This window comes from Lagopus muta, chromosome 5, assembly GCF_023343835.1.
Source record: "Lagopus muta isolate bLagMut1 chromosome 5, bLagMut1 primary, whole genome shotgun sequence".
Classification (NCBI taxonomy): Eukaryota; Metazoa; Chordata; class Aves; order Galliformes; family Phasianidae; genus Lagopus; species Lagopus muta.
In genome coordinates this window covers 63,773,704-63,798,560 of record NC_064437.1, presented here as the reverse complement: position 1 = coordinate 63,798,560, position 24,857 = coordinate 63,773,704, and the positions used below count along the sequence as shown (strand labels likewise).

The window sequence follows — 24,857 nt, the reverse complement described above, 5'->3', positions numbered from 1 at the left end:
AACAGAACGTAAGTATGCATAAGAGTATGTGGAGTTGATCATTTGACAGCAGACAGCTTTAACACTTTGCCAGTGCTATTGATGATTAAATTTATGCACAGAAGGGTGTGAATATAGCTTAGAAACTTTTTTTTTTAAGCTACCCAAAACTGGACAGCATGGGAGAAGGGCTTTCTGGTGATGGAAAGGGAACCTGATGTCCTGACCCTTTAATTTTAAGCTTTAGGTGTTCTTGGTGAGAAATGTGAGGGTGTCCTCATGTAGTAGTCAGCAGGAACACTGAGTTTTAACAGTTCTGGCTGCAAGAATGTGCCTCTGGTTACAGGCTGTGCAGGACAACATGAGCTATCAGGTTTCTTTCACAAAGTCATATTTTTAGAAATTAAAGCTACATTTATTAGCAGGCACTCATTTGTGCGAAGAAGGGCTAAAAAAGAAAGCAGATGCTGAGCAGCCACCTCCACACACCCTCAGTTGTGCTGAAAGCCCTTTACCTCTTTCCTTTCTTTCAAGTTTGTTAACATGACAATAACGGCAGACTTCTGCTCCCACACCATCCTCCAGAAGTCATTGACTGTTTCTTGCTTGGGTCCTGCACACAGAACACAGACCTGCTCAAGAGACCTGGCAGAGCACCTACACCACATTCCTTACCAAGCAAAACAATAATAATTAAAAAAAGAAACAAACAACAACAAAAACAACTTATTTCTCTTTACCCAATTAGTTTTCCTCCCCCAGCTCCCCCGGATGAGATAAAAGAAGAGAAGCAAAGTGCAAGTGCTGGAAGTGAGTCTCCAAACTGAGAGCAGTATTTGTGGGTGAAAAGGCAGTGGCCTCCCTCATGCTCACCTTCCTCTCATTTACACTCTAACCTTTAAAGCTCACCTCACATTTAGCCACCATCTGCACCTGAAAACAAACCCTAACACTTCTAAACCCAAACACTTCTAAAATTAAGTACTTTTAGACACAAAATTGATACTTGATGATAAACTGATTACCTTGTGCAGCAATAAATTTATTCTTTTCTTTATAACCCTGAGGAAATAAATATCATAGTTAAAAAATGAATTGCAAACGTGTGCAAGCACAAAAATACCTATTTAATATTAATTTACAGGCAAAGTTAGCAGTTTGGCTAGCAGAGAAAAACTGAACTTACGTCTATATATGATGCATTAATGTAGTCTGAAGGCGAGACTCCATCTACTTGGGTCAAAATCACTCTGGAATGATCATCTAGAAGAAAAAGCATTATGAGAACATTTGCATTCGAACCATCTGCACTGGGTTTTGTCCTTGCAAACATCAGGATGGGCCCAGCATCAGCTGCCTCCCAGAACACAGGCTGGACACCAGCCGCTTCAGATCAGCTCCCACCAAACCCACTGACAACACGGATGGGTTTTGGTAGCCCTCCCCCTCCTGCTGCCACAGCCTGGAATGGCAAAAGCTGGAAGGGACAGCAGCTGCCTAAGGTTTGTGGCTGTGAGACCTGCAGCTGGAGGAGCAGCACAGCGCTGCCCAGTCGTGCACTGCTCCCAGCTCTCAGTAAGAAACTGCCCCCACAGAAGCACTGTTCTCACACTTGAGGGTTACCAGGACCGCATCTCTACAACAGCTGAAGCCCAAACTGCACTGCGCTGTCTCACCCAATGCTAACCTGAAATACCAGTTTGATGTACTGTCATTTGGTAGAACACCAGCTGCTGAAGGCTTTCTAGAACAACAGCTGATTAGCATTACACAGCAGCATCACGTAAAATGATCAACAGCTAGAGACACACCATGGCAAAACAAACAGGTTTTACAGAGACATGAAGAACATCTGCAACCAATGAAATTATGACCAGCACCAGCATGCTCAATGCCAGACAGGCAGCTAAAAGGGCCTGGCTTAGAAGGAAGGGTAACATCTTACATGGGAGGATGTTAGGGTATCTGTTTTTCTCCCTGTTTTCTTCCTTATTTGCCATTTCAAACGTTCCCTGCACGTATCCAGGTGTTAAAGACTGAAAAAAATAAAATAAAATACACAGTCAGTGTGTTACATCAGCTAAGGGCTGACTGCACGTGGCACAGGACAAATCTGCATTTGTACGTACTGCCTCTCAGCCAACAGAATCAAACATATTTGACTTCTTTCCAAAATAACTTTCATTACTCTAAAACAGGAAACCGTGCCCTGGCAGATTTCACATCAGAAAACGAGTTCAGCACTTTTGAAACATAAGTGATTTTTTTTCTACCAGCGATCGCAGTTATTGAGAAGCCTGTTGCAATCTGAGCTGCTGCTTTAAGATGCCATCTGCCACCGTGATTCACAGCGCCGCCACCCAGCCCCCGATGCACCGCTCTGCTCCCAGAGCTACTTTTAGCAAGAGCAGTTGGTTAATAACAGGAACAGAGCTTGATTGTTAAGAGCCCAGTGCTGAGAACGTGAAATATCAAATAGCTTTCCAAAATCTATAGGTGAGGACCCAACTCTGGCTGAAAGGGCAGAAAAAAAGCAGTGGTTCCTTTCTGTTGAAGCTCGCTGTAAGAGCACAAGTCAAAATTCTGCTCGTAAGCAGTAAGATCTCAGACTGCAGATAAATTTAGTCCGGCTTAAAAAAAAGTCTTGCAGAGCAATCAAATGAAGAAAAGAAATAAAGAGGGTGAGGATGAAAGCAAGGAGGAGCCCAAGGTGCGACTGCTGCACCTCCATGGGCAGAGCTGCTGAGCTGCACCTGCCAAGAAGTCATGAGAGAATGAAAGGGATGCTCTGGGAGGGGCCATGGAAAAGCAAGGAACGCTGCTCACTTGGAGACGTGGCCTTGTATTCCGTGTGCACTGAGACACCTCACTCACAGCCAAGGGTGTAAACTGAATGGAACTTCAAGGTTCTTCTACTGAACATCTAGAGCAGTGTTAAGGTAAAACTGCTGTCTGGGAGTCAGAACTGCCTTCTCCCACCCATCACCTTCCTCCTCCACTTCCCCCAGACCTGCTCCATCTGCCCTGAATCACAAAGCAGAAAGGAAGATCGAGAAATGACTGCGTTTTATGAGGAACCCTAAAGAAACTGCCCTTGCCTGCCCGTCAGAAAGCACTGCTCATTATTTCTCCTTAGAAACAAATGGGTGCTGCCAGGTTAAAAGAGAGGAAAGGGGCGGAGGGAAAAGGAGGACCTCACCACCGTCACAGAAAGAACAGCAACTTGCAATCGTGGGGTTTTTTTCCAGCATCACTTAAACTTGTGAAGGTAAGTAGAGATAAGGTTAAAATAAGAGCTAGGAATTGAAAAATGAAAGCTACTTTCGGTAAGCTGCTTAATTCCTTATTTGATTGAAAACAGCCTCTTTGCTAATTAAACTTATTAAAATCCATTTACAGTCACAAAAACCCTCCCTGCCCCTTCCCCACGCACCAAAGGAGAACCCCACCTCACTGCTCACATCCCAGAGCAGAGGATGTGATTCACCACAGCTGCACGGTGGCACTCCATCCCCCGTGCCCCACCAGGACCTGATGCATCAGGGTGGCACTGGGTCAGCAGCCACAGCACAGCCTTATCTGCTTCCCCTCCCACCAATGGAGGGCTATGACCTATCCCAACATCAGTGCGTTGTCTCAGCTTCCCACCATGCAAACCACAGGGACACATAGCAGCAAAGTCAAATTTCTGCAAATTGTGTTCAAAAAATCTTCCTTTCATCAATCTGAAGACTGAGGCAATGACCAGGCCGTCATACGCTTCAACAAACAACGCACTCATTTTGCCCTATGGACAATAAGCAGAGACAAGGCTCACCCGAGGGGCCCATGCTGGAAGGAATATATTTGGGTTCGGGCACTGTTTGTTGCTCTGTTCTGCTGTGAAGAAGAATGCTCCTGCAGTGCTCCATTTGCACCAAAAAATGAAGAAGTTGCTACTTTGGGTAGTGTACATGTGCAATGTAGGGTAATTTAGGCTTTAAGTGTAAAACAGAAAGCATGACACCACAATCAGGACCACAATTCTATGAAAACCATCCATCTTATTCATAAGGGTGGATAGTGACAGGACAAGGGGGAATGGTTTTAAACAGAGGCAGGGGAGGTTTAGGTTGGATATGAGGAGGAAGTTTTTCACCCAGAGGGTGGTGAGGCACTGGCACAGGTTGCCCAAGGAGGCTGTGGATGCCCCATCCCTGCAGGCATTCAAGGCCAGGCTGGATGTGGCTCTGGGCAGCCTGGGCTGCTGGTTGGTGACCTGCACACAGCAGGGGGTTGGGACTGGATGAGCACTGTGCTCCTTTGCAACCCAGGCCATTCTGTGATTCTATCACTGTGTCTTTGCAGAAGGGCGCTCACTTTGTTTTTCTTTCCTCAGAAACCCCCTGGGCCCAGCTTCTCTGTGCAGCCAGTGCCAGCTCACAGGAGGGCCAAAACACCGATTTCAGCCCAAATCTACTTCAAAACTGCAAAGGAGACCAGGTACTCGTGCTCCCCAAACCTCACAGCAGGCATTGGCACCGCTGGGTGCTGCTGCCAGGACAGAGCACAATTCTCACCCACACGAACAACCACAGGCAATACAAGGGGAAACCAAGTGCAAACCCCTCCAAGCAGATGCTACAAGCCATCACCTCAGCCACCTCCAGGCCTGCTCTATGGATGCCTGCTGACTTGTGGGCACAGGAGCACAGCCTTCAGACTTGAAGCACACCCTCTCAGAGCACGGTACAGAAAGCAATCCGAGCAGAGGAGGTTTTAAAATGAAAACAGATTGCTTGCTTCCATCCTGACTGGGGAACATGTTAATCAGGGGAGTCAAAATTCACAAGCGTGCATCTTGTCAAGTGAGTTTTTGCATTCATTTTGTCGACTTCGATAAATATCTCCACAGTCCTCTTCCTCTCACAAGGAAAAGAAATCATATCTTTCAAATATATCGTCAAATAAATCACAGCTATAAATACACTACCAATTAAGAAGGTAACATAACAGACTGTCTAATCAACGCAAGCATTGGCTTTGAGAACTCTGTATTTGACATTTAAGCTCCTGCTCTGTGCGACTTGCTTCTGCTGCTATGGGAAGTGAAGAGGAATAACAAAAGTTTGGAAAAGGTCCCTGAAGTTGTGGGAGTGCAGTTCTATGTCTGCTCACGGGCACCGGCTCTGCAACAGCTCACCTCAGGCTCTGGATAAGACTCATCACCACGACCACATGCAGCTGAAGTTGGGTTGAGTGCAGGAAACAAAATCCCCTTTCTGACCGAGTGCTTCAAAGAAAAACCCTCACAGCTGAGACACTCAATGGAAACGCGAGGGCACCAAGCCCTACGAAAAGGGAAGTGATGGGATGATGAAGTGCAGACGGTCAAATCACCAGAAAACCCCCAAACCTCATTAGGGTGACATTAAGGCCGCTCTCTCCTCCTGCCTTAAGTACTTCCCACAGAGGTGAAGCACTCACTTGTAAAAAAAAAATGCTCCTTTTCATCACAAACAAGAAAAGTCAATGCTAAAGATATTTCACTTCCCTCCAGCTTTCAGGCAAACACTAAAGATCTTTAAGTGCTAGTGAGTGGCAAAGAGTCCATACATCACACACTGGGCATCGCAGTGTCACACAGCTCCAGACTACTCCCAGAAAAAGAGAGACTACACATGACAGCAGGAGCAGGCACACAGAGGTGTATGAGCATTAAGGGATGCGAGCACTGGGCTGAACTGCCCAAATGCCTCAAGCAACCTAACACAAACAGCAGTTCTGCCTCAAAACTGACCCGGCTTAAATGAAAGAGTGTTAAAGGATGACAAACTGTACCAGGACGCTCACGTAACACGCGCTAAGGCTCTGAGACATCAGCATCACACACATAACATTTTAACAAATTGGTTTCCATTTGCCCCTTATTTTTCATATGCTGCTCTTCACTCCAATTCTGAGGACTTACATTAAACTCTTCCCGGAACAGTTTCCCTTCATCTGCTGATCGTATCCTTATTTCCTCTTCAAGATTTTCTACTGGAATAGGGAAATACTTCTTGGGGCCCGAAGGAGACCTGCTGAGCAGCATCACCCTTTGCTGTTCTGTCAATTCAAGGAAAATCAATGTTAAAACCACGTTCAGAACATAGTGATAAATTATTTTAAATGGCAAATTTGTATGCTGAAAGATGCCGAAATGCACTTCTCAAATGAAGCTCCAATGAGTTACAAAGCTGATTTTAAATGAAGTAAAAAACAAAAGCACACGCCAAATGACTTCTTCAGGAATGCACGAGGCTCAAGTGGAACCACTACTGGTAAAAACAATATCTTCTGCACCTACACCTGATAAAGAGGCAATGAGCTTTGTTTACAAAAGGAGAAGATTCCCTTCCTCCTGCTGAGGAGCACTGCAGAAGCTGAGAGCTGCTTTGCAGCATAGCAGGGACCAGAGGGACCATTTCTGGTATTTATTACCTGCCAGAACCCCAGCATGGAGCAGGTTCCTGCTTGGCCTCAGCAAGCCAGAAGAGATGCTCTGGGTAGGCCAGGCCTGCCAAGGCAGCACAGGACCAGATCTCTGCTGTCACCCTCATCTTACAGCCACGAGAACCAGCACGGCCTCCAGGAACTCAAACATTTGTCTCTCAATAGGGCTGGGAGGAATTAAGAGCCTGCTTCACTAAGACAAGTTTCACTTGCATCCAACAGCAAGCACAAAACTGGATTATCTCCCAAATGCTCCCTGCACATAGCAAGGGGGGTGAAACTAGATGGTCATTATGGTCCTTTTCAACCCAGGCCATTCTATGATATGCTGGCATGATTTCTAGCAGCCAGGCTCCAACACAGCCATACCAGTGAGTCAGGACCCCGCATGGATGGGGCATAGGAAGCTCCCAGCAGGCTGCCATGGGCTCATGCACAGCAGCCAGCACAGAGCAGGAAGTCTGGGCTCTGTATATTTAGCAGCCTGACTTTCTCAATGACTGTTACTTCTAACCAACTCTTCTATTCAAATGTAGCATCAAGGAGTTGACTGAAAGCACCAAAATAATTTTCTCACGTTATTTTTTTTTCCCCTTTGTTTTGGTAGAAAGAATTTCTAAGCAAGAAACGAACAGCTCCTACACACGTGCTAGACTTGAACTTCCTGAGCCCCACCGAGCAACCAGCCCCAGGGCTCTGTGCTCAAGGAAGTAAAAGCAGCACATTCAAAGAGGCAAGGGGAACGTGTTTATCCATTCCTAGGAGTACTTTATTTTGGCACAACTGCCTTGTACCTCTTCTCCATCCCATCCTCTTGCTTCTCTCTGCTTATGCGCAGGGACCAGCTGGTACTTTCACAGAGTGAATGAGGGGTTCTCCCTCTTTTAAGAAGAAATTGTGCAATCCTTTCTCCAAATCCAAAGATCACAGTGCCAAAAACTCAGATCTCAGTCAGCATCTTAACAGAACACTTCTAAATAGCTCAAAGAATGTTTACAAAGAAATACAGAGAGATGAATAGATAAGATACATAAACGTGGACTTCTGTTGTTTTATGTTGCTGTTTTTACTGTTTTCACTAAGAACTCGAATTTACATTATACAGTAAGCAGCAAACATAACTAATGACTGAAAGACTGAATTCTTGATTAACAAAAAAACGTGTGCACACAAACACAACTCCCATAGAAAAGGAAAACAACCCCCCACCCCCCTTACCTTGCTCCTCTAAGATTCCATTTGGCATCTTCTTGTCACCAGAGCTCACCACAGCTTTCCTGTGTCTCCGGAACCTTAAACACACACACACACCACATTAAACTGAGAAACTACATTTAAAGGCACCTGGTGTTTTTCCAGCCCAGCCTTTACCAACCAGGTAAGCCTGGAGAAGCTGCTCCTGTTCATCATCCTGCGACCAGCAGCCAGGAGCAGAACCGCTCGCTCCCTGCTGCGATGAAGGCTGTGCACCCCACGCACGCCGTGCTTTCACTTCCTCATTAGATCAACCCAACGTGAGGCTGAGCAATGCGTGCACAGCTCCACACAGACATACCTGAAGAAATAGCCGGCCAACAGGATGAAGATGATGAACACCAGGAGCAGGATCAGCATGGAGGTCAGCAGGTCCTTGTGTAAGTTGTTCTCCTCTGTAGAGTCTGCAAATTGAAACACGGCTGACGTGAAGAGCTGCAGATGCAGACTGCCTTGTGCAGCACAGGCAGAATCAGCACAGGATATCAGCAGTCTTTGGAACACAACCATGTCCTGCACTTACTAAGAGCATCACAAATTATGTAACAGAAGCCAAACTGAAAGAGAACATTGGGGGAATTTTTTTTTTTTCCTTCCAAGGTGCACAAACCGCTCCTGTGACGTGGAGATTTCTGCCTAGCAAAATCATAGAATCACAGAATGGCCTGGGTTGAAAAGGACCACAGTGCTCACCCAGTTCCAACCCCCTGCTGTGTGCAGGGTCGCCAGGCTGCCCAGAGCCACATCCAGCCTGGCCTTGAATGCCTGCAGGGATGGGGCATCCACAGCCTCCTTGGGCAACCTGTGCCAGTGCCACACAAGCTGAAGGAGCGCATGATGCTAAGTAACACTTGAAGCCTATTCAGGAGGTTTCCTTGTGCAAGCATCCTGTGCACAGCAGCTGCTGCTCAGCCAGCCAGAAATCAGCCAGGCATTACCTACTTCACAGATACAAGTGTCTACTTAAAGCACACGGAGCTCATCCAGTCTGACACACCACGACAGATGTGGCAACAGACAGTAACTTCTACACCTGCCCAGAATGAAGACTACAGAAGAAATCTGTTACATCTAATAAGAACTGCTGTTAACAGTGGCACTTTGCATTTGTTTCATTGCATTCATGCTTACCAAAACTCTTTCATTTTGTTTGCTTGCAGCAAATGCTTTTTGAACAATCCCAGCCACAAGCCTTGACACAAACAGTCACCACAAGAGTACAGTAGCCATGTACACCCACAGAGCAAGTCCTCCTAAGGACAGCAGCACTGCACCCAAGGGTGCAGCTCTTCCACATCCTGAATGAACACCAAAAGGAAGCAGTTAGATTTAAGATATGGGTGAGAGAGCAGGAGGCAATTCAGAGCGTTAAAAAGAAACACCAAAAAGATGGGGAACATAAAACCCAGAGAGATGTGAGGTTACACTAACAGCACACGAAGGCACGGAGTCACTTGCTTTACCTGAGTCAGAGTAACAGGATGAAGAAAAGAAAGGCTACAAAACCTGATGTTTCACTGGTATCTAGAGACCAAACAGGCAGTGCTGACAGAAGAGTCATCAGGAAACAGCACTTGAGAGCCTTTCAGAAGTACTGTGGCAGGGAGTGCTTGGATGAAGCACAGCATACAGGGCACTGTCCCAGCTGCTGAGTGGCGCGCAGCAATGCTGAGCCCCGTACAGAAACAGCACTCTTGACAAAGACAGAAACAGAAAGTACAGACCGGTCCTTCGCAGCCAAAATCTCCTCTGCTGCTTCTGACTGACAATTTCAGATCCTCCTCTACAGCCAAGGCTTGGGGATTTCATCAGTTCTTATAACCAGTTTGGTTGCGAGGCACCCGAGATACAAAGAAATCCAGCACAAAGCCTGAGTCATGGGAAATTACATTTTCCCTCAGTCCCTCACACGATGCAAAATCCCCTGTCTCCTTTCCGAGGAGCTGACACATCTCACACCCCATTTCTGAGGCAGCTTTGGACATGTACCACCAGGCAGCAGAGGCTGGGGCAGCCCTACCAGCTGCTGAAGGAGCTCAGAACCTTTCCTGCGGGAAGCCGAGCTTTGATACCACCCCATTCTTCCTTCTGGAACACGGGCACATTTATTGAGCTGCTTTGGTCTTGCAGGGCCACAGCAGGGGCTTCATGCTGCAAAGACTGCACGTAAAGCATGGCATGTTTTCAAGTAGTTGCAAGATATGGTTTAGTAGCTTGTGGTACCAATAGGAATGGGAGGGTGGTTGGACTAGATGATCTTGCAGGTCGTTTCCAACCTTGTGATTCTGTGTGATTCTTCCACATTTGCCTACACTATCTTATAAGCATAATCCAAAAGTTGTAAGAGGAAGCTCTGATATGGATTCACAAACAAAAAGCCCTTAGGCCCACAAAACCCCCCACAGACACGGATTTTAAAGGGAAACCGACCCACAGACCTGAAATATTTCTTTAATCAGCTCTGCTTCAGAAGCTGACAACCGAAGCATCAGTCAGAACACGGAGGAAAGGCCGGTGGTTTCTGAAGCTGCTCTGCCCTGCAGCCACTGCCAGGGAAACGTCCCACCACCCCAAGGAGACAGCAGCCCCAAACCACACGGCTTCCTGCTGACAGCAAACAGGGCTTTCCAGCTGGTGGTTGGCATCCCGGCAAGGGCAGAGATGGGCCACCAGAAGGATGGTGACACCCTCATGGTCCCCCCACCGCCCACAGCTCTGCCCCACGTGCCCCCCAGGCTGCTGTCACAACCCTTTGCTGGCAATGCGTCACCGCTTCCTTCAGGCTTAGGATGTTCCCAGTTTTAGCGTGCCAGCACCAAAAACAAAACCGACCACAACAAAAGGGAACTAACAGCAGCACAAAGCATCCCGCCCTCCTCCTTCCCTGCTCCCCCCAGACTTCTCCCTTCCTCATCCCTGGATCAGTTCCTTCGCATTTAGCTCTGGGGCTGAGAAGTGGCCCGTGAATGTACGTGGAATTAGAACTCTTATTTTTTGTTTCCATTCCACAAAGGCTCAGCTACGTGACTTATTGTGGATTAGCAAGTCATGTATCTGAAATAAGTTGGGGATTTGACAAAGAGCAAGCAGGACATCGTTCATCTGAGAGCGGGCTCCAACTATCCACAGCTCTCAACCTGCAGACAAGAAAATACACATACAATCCTCATCTTTCCACAGCTCAAAGCTAACCACACTCACCAACTTGTGTTACATTTCAAGTGCCTTCTCTTGTCATTTTTCAGGCTGCGCCACAACACAGCTCATACCCATCCCACGTGTACAGAGCACACAGCCTGAATACCACACAACAAACACACAAGTAGGGATGAAACTTCTAGCCCAATTTTAACAGAGCTGTTTTGTCACCTGCAGGTACAGCAGCATTGCTACACAGGCACTGCTCCCACCAGGGACACTTCCATCAGGAGCTTCTGGACACAGCTCTGCTGCAGGTTTCAGCCCAGCCTGCACCAGATTGTGCACCCAGCTTGCCTAGAGAGTGTGCAAACATCAAGCAGTAATTTAGGAGCAACTTCAGAATGGAGGATCTACCAGGTAGGAGTGCTGAGCATCTTTCAACTCGTTGCTGAGCTGCAGGCACTGGGTATGCTGTTTGCATTGCTGTTCTCATGCTGCTCTTTGGGCTGATTTTGAGCTGAAGACACACCTGAGTGGCATACTTAGGGCAGAACTCAGCACTTATCACAGGCAGTTCTGATATCTCTGGATTGCATGAGAAAATGGAAGAATTTTGTTGTTTCTGTAAATACTGCTCCCAGGGCATAACTTCTTGGCATCTCAGCACATTCCTACACATTGATCCCATCACTTTCAGTACAAGAGAACACATCGTATGTTCTGCGTTCCAGAGAAGGCTGGAATCACAATGATCAAGGGACTCAAGCACCTCTCCTAAGAGCTGAAAGGTAGCAGGACATGGGGAAATGGTTTTAAGTTGAGGGAGGAAAGATTGAGGTTGGATGTCAGGGGCAAGTTCTTTGCTATGAGAGTGGTGAGGTGCTGGAACAGCTGTCCAGAGAGGCTGTGATGCCCCGTCCATCCCTGGAGGTGTTCAAGGCCAGGTTGGATGGGGCCCTGGGCAGCCTGGGCTGCTGTGAAATGTGGAGGTTGGTGGCCCTGCATGTGGCATGAGGTTGGAGCTTGATGATCCCTGAGGTCCCTTCCAACCCGGGCCATTCTGTGATTCTGTGAAAGATCTCAATCTCAAAATATCAGCAGAAAACAGGGCAACAGAAGCTGCACATTTGTTATCTCCCAAGCTCCTGCTCATCTGATAGATTCTTTACCCAAACATGTCAGTACTGATAGCAGAAAGGAAGCACAAAGAGGGGCATGAAACACGTGAAGTGTTCATGCAGTAAACTCTGCTGACATTCAATGCTTGGAAAGGACTTAAAAGCTCAATAGTGCAATTCTGCCACTGCTTTCCCACTGAAATGACCCAACTGGTAGAACACAGCAAGGAGAGATTAAAAAAAAATGATTAATACTGGATAACTAATTAATCCTTAACAAACCAGTCGGCGTTCGCTATGGACAGCATCATCTGTAAGCAATTTGTTAGGGGTATTTGATAGTGCAAGGTCCTACCTACTTGAAAGATAGATATAAACCAACATAAATACTGATCTGCATTGACAATTTCTCCAGTAAATGAAGGTGCAGTAAAAGACAACATTCTGATTTTACAAAAAGGAAAATTCACAGTACTCCCATATGAGGAAAAGCTGCACAACACCGATTGTGCACCCGTGTTTAGAATAAAAAGATTGCAATTCAGCAAATGTTTTAACAATTCACCCCTCCAGAATGAGGACATGCAATAAATTACAACTGTTTTTCTCATAATCAAATGCACCACATCTCTTTGGATCATTCAGCAAATCCGCATGCAAAATGAAAGCTCTTCTCAGTTACCTCCACATCCATTCAAGAGTTTTCTTAATGCTCTAATCAGAATTATTTTAATTAAAAATATTGTGTTAATTCAATGGCTATTGTAAGTATAGGATAATTCTACTGTCTTGCAACCCTCTATACAACATTATATTTTCCATGTGCACATATTTAAACAGACAAAACCTCTCCTCACAGCACAGTAAGGAAGGCTTTGATAGTTCTAAAAAGCAGTTTAGTTGTACTGATCATTTCTAACCCGGATCACTCAAATGAAGGTTTAATTAAGACATGATTTCTTTTACCCACATTACCATATTCACAGTGAACACAATACTGCATGAAAACATGAATCAAAGAACCACAGAATGGCCAGGGTTGGAAGGGACCTCAAGGATCATGAAGCTCCAACCCTCCTGCTGCATGCAGGGCCACCAACCTCCACATCTAATGCTAGACCAGAAACACAGAAGTTTTCCCCATTGCTGCTTGAACCCCTTCCTCCTCTAACCAACCCTAAGGTTTGCTGGTGCTGGTATGCTGAGCACCAACTCCTGAACTGCTTGCCAATGTGGGCCATCCCACCACCAGCCATGCCTGGCACCAGACTCCTGCTTGGCTTCCTGGCCACAAGGCCTTAAAGCTCACAGGCAGAATGAAAACAACAAAAAGAAAACAACACAGAAATGCCGTCCTATAAAGACAGGGCATCAACAACAGAAGTCATCAGGATTTCACAGGCTATTTATATGGAAAACAATCAGCTTGATTTTCTTTCAGCCCAGTCCATAAAGAAGCCATTCATACCCAAATCCACCTCTGATGTGAGTTGCAAGCCAAATCCTCAACAGATAACTGCTGTCAGACAACCAACGCCCAGCAGCAGCACGGGCAGGTGGAAGGCACCAAGCTAGGTTTGGGAAGCAAAAGGGCAACAAGCAACTGAAATTTGACATCCAACTACAGAAAGTAACACTAGCATCAATGGTCTTTAAAATACACATATCTGTCTTGAGCCAGCCCCTCTATGGGACTGCAATGGGTTAGGGCAGCTATAGGAGGGCTTGGAGGAAAAGGAAGAAATTTGAAGGAGGTGGAACAGATGTGGTGGATTGGTGAGTAGAAGATTGCCCTCGGGCCTTCACAAAAACCTCTTCTATTTTCACCTGAGCTCATCTTCCGCAGGATGCTGTGCTCTTATCCATCTCAGGTCTTTCCTTAGATAGCTCATAGGACTGAAAACACAGAATACACACAAAAATTCTAGTTGCTCACAATGTTTAGCTATACCACCTTGCCTTTTAAACAATCAACTCTTCATTTCATTTCATTATATCAGTCTCCAAGTCCCATCACGCCAACCTCATATGTCAGCATCACACTGCACTTCCCTGATACTGGAAACAGAAAGTAAACTGTAGGACACCAATAAAACACATCAAATTGATGTCATCAGGCAAGATTAGAGCATTAGTGGTGTCAAAGTCCTGCAAAGATACTCATGATGCCACTGCAGGGACCTCACCTGAAGTCCCTTCCACCCCTGCTCCCATCCTCACAAATTAAATGCTGTCCTTACTTGTAGTGCTGGTGGGTTTGGGTAATTCAGTTCCATTTGGTGGTAAAGCTCGCACAAACAGAAAGCTAACACAGAGCAGCAGGCATGGACAGGGCTGTTCCATCCTGGATCTGAAAGAAAACAAAAGCATGTGATGAATTTTGAGGTCAAATTGCTTTGTTTCAGAATCAAAATTAAAAGAAAAAAAAAAAACAAAACAGTGCTTACTTTGGAAGAGGAAGGAGTTAAATCTCGCTTTATACCCTCCATTGCCTCATCACTTGACTTTCAATTTTGATGTGAAGAGGAAGGAAAAACTACAAGTTGCTGCATTAAGAATTCATTACAAAAGTCCACGAAGAGGAAGACAGCGTTCAGACATCGCTCAAAGGCAGCTGTGGAAATGGGGCCAGAAGAGCTGTTCTACACCAGCGACCCACAGCACGCAGCTACACTGGAGCAATGAACCCAGGAATCATTTCCAAACTATTAAGTACCAGGCTCTGGAATCACGAGCATAAGAGCCCATCAGAAGTAGAGCACATGTTTGGTGGTTCCTGCCTTGATTGCAGGTTCAATGCTGGGGCTCTAAGCCACATTTCTGTATTTTCTCATGTTACGTTTTCTTATGTTTCCATCCACACACAGAGCGTCACAATGCATTCTTTAGGAGAGCACTTGTCACAGCTATCAGCCTATGGGTATAAAACATCCCAGCAGAGCCTTCCAACGACACAATACTTTATGCTTTGCGACATCAGAAGATAATTTCCTGAGTACCATAGCATCACAGAATGGCCTGGGTTGCAAAGGAGCACAGTGCTCATCCAGCTCCAACCTCCTGCTGTGTGCAGGTCACCAACCAGCAGCCCAGGCTGCCCACAGCCACATCCAGCCTGGCCTTGAATGCCTGCAGGGATGGGGCATCCACAGCCTCCTTGGGCAACCTGTGCCAGTGCCTCACCACCCTCTGGGGGAAAAACCTCCTCCTCATATCCAGCATAAACCTCCCCTGTCTCAGTTTAAAACCATTCCCCTTGTCCTATCACCATCCACACTCACAAGCATCCGCCCCCCCCTCCTGTTCATCTGCTCCCTTCAAGCACTGGAAGGCCACAATGAGGTCTCCCTGGAGCCTTCTCTTCTCCAAGCTAAACAAGCCCACCTACCCAGTCCCTGAAGAACAGGTGAATTACAAAGGCTGCACCTCAGCCAGCAGGGCCAGCCCAGCCCGATTTTTGTGGTGTCTTTGGCAAACCCCCCCTGAGCTCTGTGTGCTGCATTGCACAGACAGCAGAACGTGGTCAGGCAGTGGTTCTCCATCCGTGGCCAAAATTACAGCAACAGTAATACCGTGCAACAAAGCTCCTGATGTTATCAGTGTAATATATTTAACAGTACAATTTCCACAGGATATTATATAGCACTGCTTAACAACAGACCGAAAACACACACAGGAACTTCGCAGTCATTACAACTGTGATAGAATCCCTCCTTTCAGCACAAAATGGGTAAATCCCACAGCCTCAAGCCCCATAACACAGATAGCTTCTGGCTTTTCCAACCTTAATGACTCTATGATGCCATATCAGCAGATTGGACACCTTACACCCCTCACAGCACTGCTGATACTTTATGGAAGCACTCACTGTGTCAGACACCTTGCATCTGTTCTCTTGGAAGTGCAACCTGGTTACACATTCAGGGCCCCCAGATTTATCAGAAATAAACACATCTACGTGACAGTGAAAATTCCAGGATCGCCCCTTTGTCTGAGGCTATGATTAAGTGCTTTGCACTGCTGCTTGCTGAAGGAGGAAGGATCAAAGCTGACAGCAAATGTAGGGGCAGATGCAGCAGACTGAGCTCCGTGTGCCCAGGCACTGCGCTCTGTATCTCTTGTTGCACTGCAGTGAGCGAGGTCAGCAAGTTGCAACAATACACAACAGCATGGAACGTTTTACAGCATATTTATCTCCTCCATAAGCTCAGTGGCATACAGTTACCGCAGGACCTCAGCTACAGCATTTTCTGATGCCAGAACTCAACTTGGACAGACCCAGCAACGCTTCCTTTTCTCAAGGAGGTGCAGTGCTGTGACATACTGTTAAAAAACAACAAAAACAAAACAACTCATCTCTGGAAAGGATAGGTAAGTGGAAAGGCACCTTAGACAAGGAACCATATACAACAAAAACCTCTTGCTGATAAAATCAGAAAGGAAGAAATAGGGGAGCGAGGTGTTCACTGCCATTATCACAGGGCTTCCAGGCACCCCAATGCTGTCAAGGCACAAAGCCATCTCCTGCCTGCAAAAAGCAACAGGGGCTGCTTTGGGAACTGCAGTTCTGTCTGCTGGTGTGCCTCTACATCCACTCCTTATTTCATGGGTATTCAGCTCAGGTGCTTCAGCTCTAAAGGTGTGGAATCACAGTTTTGCATTACAGGATTATGAGCTATTCCTGATGAGCTAAAGCTCCAAAAAGGCAGAGATCTGCCAGCAACTCCTGCAACAATTGCAATTCTTGCAGTCTGACTGTTACAGAAAAATGATTCCACGTCCCACTCAATAGAGTGATAAAGAAAAAAAAACCATCACCGTAAAACTGCACAGCAACCACAAACCCTGCTATGCTGAAGATGAAGATGCCACCCCAACATCAGTCTGGCTCAGAACCCTGCAAGCACACAGCCCTGCCCAGCACTCGGTCTAACTCCATGCATGAGCTCCTCCACAGCGCCTGCATCTTCCCAAAGTGGAATCAAAACAGCAAAGCTTCCCATCCAACAAAGAGGACGGTGTAGAGACCACATTTCTCCCCAGGCTTTAGTATCATACAGCAAGTCTTCAGCTTGGTGCCAAATAGATTCTGCAGCCTAGGCACCAGGAGCTCAGTGCTTTCAGCCCACAGTTATGTTCTGATCCACAAAGCCCCAGGCCAGCCCAGTGCTTTGGAGGGCAGAGCTCCCGCCTCGGGCAGCACCCAGCTACAACTTCACTGCTGCGTGACTCCAATCCTGGTTGGATTTTATTGCTGCATTAAGTCATAAGGCTGATAAGGGAATACGAGCGCTTACAGCACAGTAAGGATAATCATTCATTCCATTATGTATTTTTCCTACACAACCTGACAAAGAAGTGCACCTTTCCAGCACAGATGTCAACTTACGAAACTCTGAGAGTCACATCTGAGAGATCAGCATAGAACAGATGAAGTGCCAGGTATTCCAAGTGAAGAGTACAGAACTTGCTTTGAAACCCACCACCAAGGATTTGAAGGCAAGGGAAGCAGGGATCTGGGTGAAGGTGAACTCCAAAGCTGTGGCTCCAAGATGCCCTTCTTATTTGGCTATCTTCAAATAATGCTGCTTAACCTGTGGTTACACCTGAAGCACCAAAGGACAATTTCAAGAAGTTTGATAGCCATTGAACGTTTTGATCTGCCTTAAAAACCAGGAATTTGGAAACAGAAAATAAAGTCATCAAGTATCTTTCCTTTGTTGTTGTTGTTTTTTTTGAATCCTTGCGATTCAATCTGGCTCAGACAATGAAGATATCCTAAAATCCCTGAAGAGAAGGACTTGAGATTGGTTTTGCCTGCATTTGGCTTTGCGTGCATTTGACAGACAGGCTGCCTCAAAACTGAAAGCAACATCTGGCTGTCGGCAGCAGCTCACGCTGATCACAGCAGAGGGGGGAGGAAATACAGCACTGGAAATATAAAGAAATGCCTTTAGATACACAAATACAGTAACATCTATACAGCATGCACGTACAGACACAGAGCTCCTCATGCAGGCAGTGCAGCAGCACAGAGGGGCTCGCTAAGTTCTGCACGAGCTGATGGAGCTGGATCCTCTCTCTTGCTTAGCCCAGAAGCAAAAAAACCCCACCGCAATTAAAGACTGCACTATGAACCAAAATTAGCAACCTGAGCTACTCAGAACGCTTTGAACTTCCCTCCCAGCCCCTTTTTAAAGTGCCAGAAGCTGTGATGGCTGACCAGCAGGAGCGCAGCTGCACGCAGCCAGCACAGCAAGGCTCTGCCACGGCCCCAGTGCAGAGGGAGCACTCCCTCTGCTGCTCCTCAGTGCCAACTTACAGACAATTGCACCCTAAAAACTTACCTGTTCTAGGACGGGGCTGCCCATAGCACACTCATCATCACTTCTGTTGTATGTATCTAAATACAGATATTGCTACAGAGCTCTTCAGAAACAGCACAAGAATGGAGGCAGTAAATACCTACAGGTATAATTTAATACAACTGCTCACAAAATCACATCTGACCAAAACAGCTCCTGATGTGCCTAGAATAGGTGCAACACAGGTTTTTAAAGCAGACTGAAAGAATCAGATTAAAGACTACAAATTAAAGCAGCCACTTACATGTAAGCAATCGAGCGAGGCAAGGTAGCAATTAGCCAACTAAAATTAATTTTCATTTAGAATAACAAAGCCTGTTGGACCATCTCATAGTCCATTCACAGTTCTTTTTTTATTTTTTAATTGCTTGGCTTTTTAGTTTTGCTCCTCACCAGGACTGGATTGAAAGCATCATGAAGATACGCGATGAATTATATAAAGATGACTGCTTTAGATTTAGTGTTCAAAACCAAGAACATAAACTGTCACTGCGGCCTTAGTTTGGGAAAATGGTGATATATTCCTGTGGTAATCATTAATACGTGAGGTATCATCGATCAGGATGAAGTTAGCTAACAGTCCCAGCCTATAAAACAGCCTGCCATAGATGACGCAGCAGCTAACACAGTCTGTAGCTGTGACATTGCTTATAGCTGTGATAAGCATTAATGCTTTTTCCCAAAGCTCCAAAACCACAGAATGTCCCAACCTGGGAGGGACCCATGAGGACAAGCAAGTCCAACTCCTGGCTCCACACAGGAGCAGCCAAACATTTAACCTTACGCCTGCTGACCCAACGTTAACGCACTGAGGATATCACCTTGCAATCTGCTTACCTGATATACAAACAAGTGTCTAAACAGCCTCAAAAACTTCAAACAGAATTCCTGTAGATCCTCCTGTTATAAAAAAAAAATAAGCCAAGCAAGCAAAAAAAACCCCAACATATCTATGTCAATTAAGGATCCTCTAATAATTTTTAAATATTCGTATCCATTAAGTCACAAACGGAGGTTTGAAGCACAAAGGAGGAAGTTTCAGCAACTCCTATCTAACACTAAGTGTAAAGTCCCATGATTTCAGTGCAATTAGTGCAATGAGTCACATCTTACATAGGTTTGCAAGAGGATTAAAATCTAAATATAACCATTCTAGCTGTGAAAGAGTTGAACAGTACAGCTGAGCTTTGCAGCAGATCCATAGGAGATCCATAGCAGATCACCTCTGACTCTATGACAGGTTTGTCTGAAGCATGCATCTGAATCCCAGCAACACCATGCAGCCCTCAGCTCTGCAGCCCAGCCCAGCCCTTCACCTGTCTGCCTTTCCTTGTAGGGTTAATTGCTGCTCTCCGAGCACAGTGCCATCACACTATTATTCTTGGTCTTGCTTCTCATAAAGCAATGCCTGAGACCAGGCCAAAACCTCACTACAGCACCTGCAGGAGCCACAGGATTGATGCTTCACAGCACACTGTGGCACTTCGTACCCATCTGTCCAACTGCTTCCAAGGCTTTATGCTATTTCACAGAATCACAGAATGGCCTGGGTTGAAAAGGACCACACTGATCATCTGCATCAAACCCCCTGCTGTGTGCAGGTCACCAACCAGCAGCCCAGGCTGCCCACAGCCACATCCAGCCTGGCCTTGAATGCCTGCAGGGATGGAGCATCCACAGCCTCCTTGGGCAACCTGTGCCAGTGCCTCACCACCCTCTGGGGGAAAAACTCCCTCCTAAAATTCCTCCAATTTCATTGTCTGGGGCTCACAGAATCACAGCAGTATGAAGGGACCTCTGGGGACCATCAAGTGCAACCCCGTGCTGAAGCAGGTTCTCAGCACTAGGTTGCAAACAAAGGTAAGCAGACTGCTCCCCAGAGCACGTCTATACAACGCCCTCTGTGCTCTGACCAACAACTCGTGGCCCCACAAGCTTCCAGACAGCCCCTATGGGACTCAGTCTGGTGTGCAGTGTGAATTCACACAGCCCATGGGTGTGAGAAAACATCCATCTTCCTTGAAACTCTGCCTCGTCCCATCTGTGCAGCAGCTGATTTGCCATGTCGTGACACACAGGAGGAGCTGCTCAGGACCCCCCTCTACCTGCTGCCAGTGTTCCCATCCAAAGCCCCAGGAAGATGGCTTCTCTCAGTGACACCTACAGCAAAAAAACCTACAGGCGTCCTGTGAGGCTGCAAAGGAGCCGAGCGACGTCAACTCTGCAAAAACAGAAGTCTCTCAGAAACCAGAAACTTCACCAGAAGTCACTTCTCTTTTCAGACACAGGGAGAGACATTGTTCCTCTCCTGAGCAGGAATTTGCAGTCCTTCCCCCCATGCAGCAGTTCAGCACTGATGCTCCATACAGCAGCAATCCTGACCCGAACTGGCAGCTCCAAAACAGGCCGTGCTCCGCTGCACCACAGCCGCAGGGGCTGTGCAGCCAACTAGCAGCCCTCCATGCCATCACTGCATCCCCTGAGCTCGCCCCAGCAGCCACCCAGGACCCTTCCTTGCTCACCATCCTCACAGCAGTGCCTACACCCAGGCAAAGGACCATAACAGCTGGAGAAAAACTTCCCAAGCCAAGGAAAGCTGGATCAGCCATCTGAGGTGTTTACAGCTGCACCGCTTCTGTAAGCAGCGTGATATCCATGACACCCAGCTTCTCACCCTGACTGCATGGACTTGTTCCCTTTCTGCAGCACCACTATCACCATCTCCTTGCTGGTGATATGCTCAGCCACTGAAGTGGTTTCTGCAGTGCAGGTCAGGCTTTTAGTGAGCTAAGCACCACGCTGGGCTTGTACAGAAATGCCTCACCAAGAGCAATTTTATATACAGAAAAGCCAAAAGCCAGCCCTCACTTGTCCTGTGTTTGCTTGCACAAGAGAGCATTCTACCAGCATTTTGATGAACATTTCAGTAACCTCAGCTTTTAGAGCATACAGAGAGGAGCAAACCGACCCAAAGACAGCGTGGGAGGAAAGGCCTCATCTTATTTTTAACAGAGAAGGTTTACAAAACCCCTGAAGCATCACTTTGTGCCACCGTTCCCTCTGCTACCACTAGAAGTTCTCCACCCTCTAGAGGCCAAACCCCAAGAGAGCAGTTCAAGTTTTGGGATGCTCAGCACGGCACAAACCACGTCCAGATAACGAGTTTTCAAGTTGAAAACCCCAGGCAGCCCCAGGGTGAGGAGCAGCTGTAACCCTGGCCAACAGTGCTGTCAGTACCAGAACAGCCGTGTACCCACAGCAGGGCCCTGCCATGGAGCTCTGAGTTGAGATGCAAGCATGGGAAAATACAACAGTGAAAGGAGAAGAAAAAACACTGGATTATCTTAAACAGTAGATGCTGTCTACCGTTCAGTCTGCACCACAGCCATTTCAAAGCCCTATTCCACACCCAATGTGTGTCTCTTGCTGCATCAGTATTCACTGTCTGTCCTTCTGGGTCTAATTTTAGCTAAATAAAGACCTCTGCAGCAAGGTTCTGATTTGAATACTTACTGTTTTACCTGCAAGCTCACAAGAGGAGTAAGTTCACAAGCACAGAAACATGGAGAAGGGAAGGACCAGCCCCCTCAGAGCACCAAGCAAACATGCAACACAGGCCAACAAAGGTTGGATGCCTGTAAAAAATCTTACAGGAACAAATACTGCAGGATAAACACCCTGACTCATTCTAAAGGCTCATGAATACCTTCTATAATACCAAGCAGTTGCCACCTACACCCCAAATTCATTATGCTTTACTGAATGCACACTCAGACCCTTTGCAGCAAGCACAAAGATTTGCATGCACATTTCTGCAACTTCTAGTATCTCTTTCTTCCCTGTAGGCCCGTACAGGAGACTGAAGTGACAAATTGGGGTCACCTTTCCCCAGCGTTGTCAGCAAATCAATTTGCAACGCCTTTCAGACAGAGTTCATACGTAAATTAGGCAGCGTGCAATCGATTCGCAGGAGAAACCCTGGAGCAGCGGAGTGAAACACCAATAAAATCTTACAATTAACTTGAGAAGTTGCCTTTTGTTCCATCCCAGTGGTCCTTTTATTCTTCAGATGCAGAAAACATATCATCATACAGATGCTCCCTTGTACTGGATCCATATGAATATTTAAAATCAGTCCTTGAGAACTGAAACTAATTGCATACAATGGAAAACGTGTATGGGAGGATTATAAGCAGCACAGCGGCCAGATTAAACCCTTGTGTTTCAACAGCAAGGTATCTGATTTTGGAGGAAAGGAGAGCAGGAAGAAAGAAAAACAAACCAAAAGCAGAAGTATATGCTCAGCCTGCATATTCAAAGAGGCCAGATGAGGAGAACACCGTGTCTGCATACTTGAGACTTCACTCATAAACATACAGAAAAAGTTAGGCGGCAACTTTATGGCTTAGAACCATCGAGCCCAGAAGGGCTTGAAAATCTCACGGGTCGGCTTCACAATACAAGAATAAATGAAGGAATGAATGACCTCCCATCCTATTGCTGTTACCTGGGAGAGCAGTGAGGCCAACCCTGAGCCTCCTCTCCCCACAAGACTTCTGCTCCACAACCTGCACAGCTTTGTTGCCCTTCTCCAGATGCGCTCTGGAGCTCCCGTTAAAAAGTCATAACTCTGTGACTCAATGTCTCACCCAGCAAGTGCAGACCTCTGGGCGCAGCAGGGATGCAGGAAGGTCCCTCAGTGGTGCCCAGCAGGCTGGATGCAGCACTCCCTGCTCAGACCCCAACACCACCACTCTCCACCAACCAGCAGCGCCGTCTGCCAATTGAGATGCATAAGGAGCAGTGACAAAGCCAATGGAGCAAGCTGTGCCAGATGTTGAACTTGTGATCCAGACAATTCCACTCAACACCTGCTTTGTGACTGCTGTCGTACCTTAACAAGGCAGCAGCGTGCACAGGGATTCATCCAACAGCTGTTGCTGTAGTTAGGTGCTGGCTGGGCATGTAGCAAACCTGCTCCTCCAATTATTTACGTGAAAGGCACAGCTGTAAGGGGGCAGACAGCTGCAATGGGGACAGGCAGTAGCTTGGGGTCCTCCAGCTCCCCTGTTCTAAGTCACAGCGATGGCTGGGCTGCTCCCTTGGCACCGGGGCAGCTGCAGGCAGCTCCTTCCCTGTGCCATTCCCCAAGATAGCAGATGTATTTACTTTATATAGCTTAATTTATGACAAATAGCAGCAGCCTTGATTTAAAAATCAGGCTTTGGGACATTAAACACATTTGAATTTCTCATCTGTTACTAAGTCCTTTGCCCACTAATAGGCCACTTCTCCCAGAGAGATCATCCCCAGTGCAAATATTTAGGGATGCTCAAGTTCTCTACAGACTAGAGCCTCAAAAAATAAACAGAACCATGTATCTACAATTCAAACTAAACAAGCAAGCCTCTGAGATGTTTGAAATGTAAAACCCAAGACCCAAGCCTGCAGCTTAGTTTGTGTGCTGCGCTCGGGGACACAAGCTCCACAGCACAGGAATCGCTTTCTCAGGGCAAGTTAAGGCTTCCTGGGGAAGGAAGGACATTATGCTCTGCTCTAGACCTAAAAAGAAGAATTTGTATCATAAAGGAGGAACAAGAAATAAAAGTTAACTCAAGAGCAAAATACCGCTGCAGAGTGGGAGCGCCACCAGGCAGACAGCGGCAGGAGCACGCAGCTCTGCAGTGCTGCAGCAGAAGGGTGCTGTGCTGCAGGAGCTTCTCCTCCTCCCTGCCATTTCACCACCGATGCAAAGCCCCAGAGCTGTGCCACATTAACCCCCCCAACCCTCCAGCTGACCCTGTAGGAGCAGCTGCTGAGAAGCACCCAGGGCACTGCTGAGGTGCTGAGCACCCAGGGCACTTCCCCTCTCCTAGGCATATGGCTATGCAAGGAGATGGCACAGAAGAGCAATGCATCAGTGGGATTTCTCTGTTTATGCAGGTAACCCAGATGTGCAGTTCAAGCAAGCATCACCACAACATTTCAATAGGTTGTGCAATGCCTTAGCAAAATGCTGTGACCTTGCTTCCTGCACAGAGGCATCCATACCACGCAGCACACTGCTCACTAATTGCCTTTAGAAGCCTCCCAGCGAGCAGCCAGGGGCAGGAGCAGCTGTCTGTCCTGTTAGCTGCATGATGGGGCCAAGAGAAAGGCAGCTCAGAGAAGGGACAAGACTTGGGGTCCAGAAATACACCACACTGTTAGACACTCTTAAGTATACACTGCTGATAAGTTTCCCTAAAGTGAGTTTATTAAATACAATAAGAAGCTTTAGGAGTTCTCCCACTCAGCCCCATCTCAGCTTTATAGCCCTGCAACGCTTTGGTACCTGGTGGCATAAGAGATAAGGCAGCCAGCACTGAGCTGCCTGACCCCAGTGCACTGACCCCAGCCCTCTGACTGCCACACAAAGCAGCCCGTGAGGAAGCTGCTGCTGCACACCTGCCCTGGGTAGAGGTGCAGTGTCCTGTGCAAAGGGCAGGCTGGGGGGAAAAAGTGAATTTATCTTCTGAACAGAATG

The 24,857-nt window shown here is 46.9% G+C and overlaps 1 protein-coding gene across 11 annotated transcripts in view; it reads right to left on the bottom strand.

Moving 5' to 3' along the window:
- PTPRE (protein tyrosine phosphatase receptor type E) overlaps positions 1-24,857 on the bottom strand; it is an 84,054-nt gene that overhangs the window by 20,782 nt on the left and 38,415 nt on the right. For 6 of the 11 annotated variants that reach the window (XM_048946156.1, XM_048946158.1, XM_048946161.1 and 3 more), the window contains exons 2-9: positions 14,207-14,316; positions 8,009-8,111; positions 7,672-7,745; positions 5,930-6,066; positions 1,925-2,015; positions 1,166-1,242; positions 1,005-1,041; positions 495-592 (exon numbers count right to left, since the gene is read on the bottom strand). In XM_048946156.1, the coding sequence (XP_048802113.1) occupies positions 495-592; positions 1,005-1,041; positions 1,166-1,242; positions 1,925-2,015; positions 5,930-6,066; positions 7,672-7,745; positions 8,009-8,111; positions 14,207-14,309 (720 nt within the window). In that variant the 5' untranslated portion in view covers positions 14,310-14,316. Of the gene's footprint in view, positions 1-494; positions 593-1,004; positions 1,042-1,165; positions 1,243-1,924; positions 2,016-5,929; positions 6,067-7,671; positions 7,746-7,828; positions 7,937-8,008; positions 8,112-8,838; positions 9,107-9,213; positions 9,384-14,206; positions 14,317-14,413; positions 14,696-19,168; positions 19,360-24,857 lie in introns of those variants that run through there. The other 5 variants (XM_048946162.1, XM_048946160.1, XM_048946163.1 and 2 more) reach the window with 5 other exon arrangements.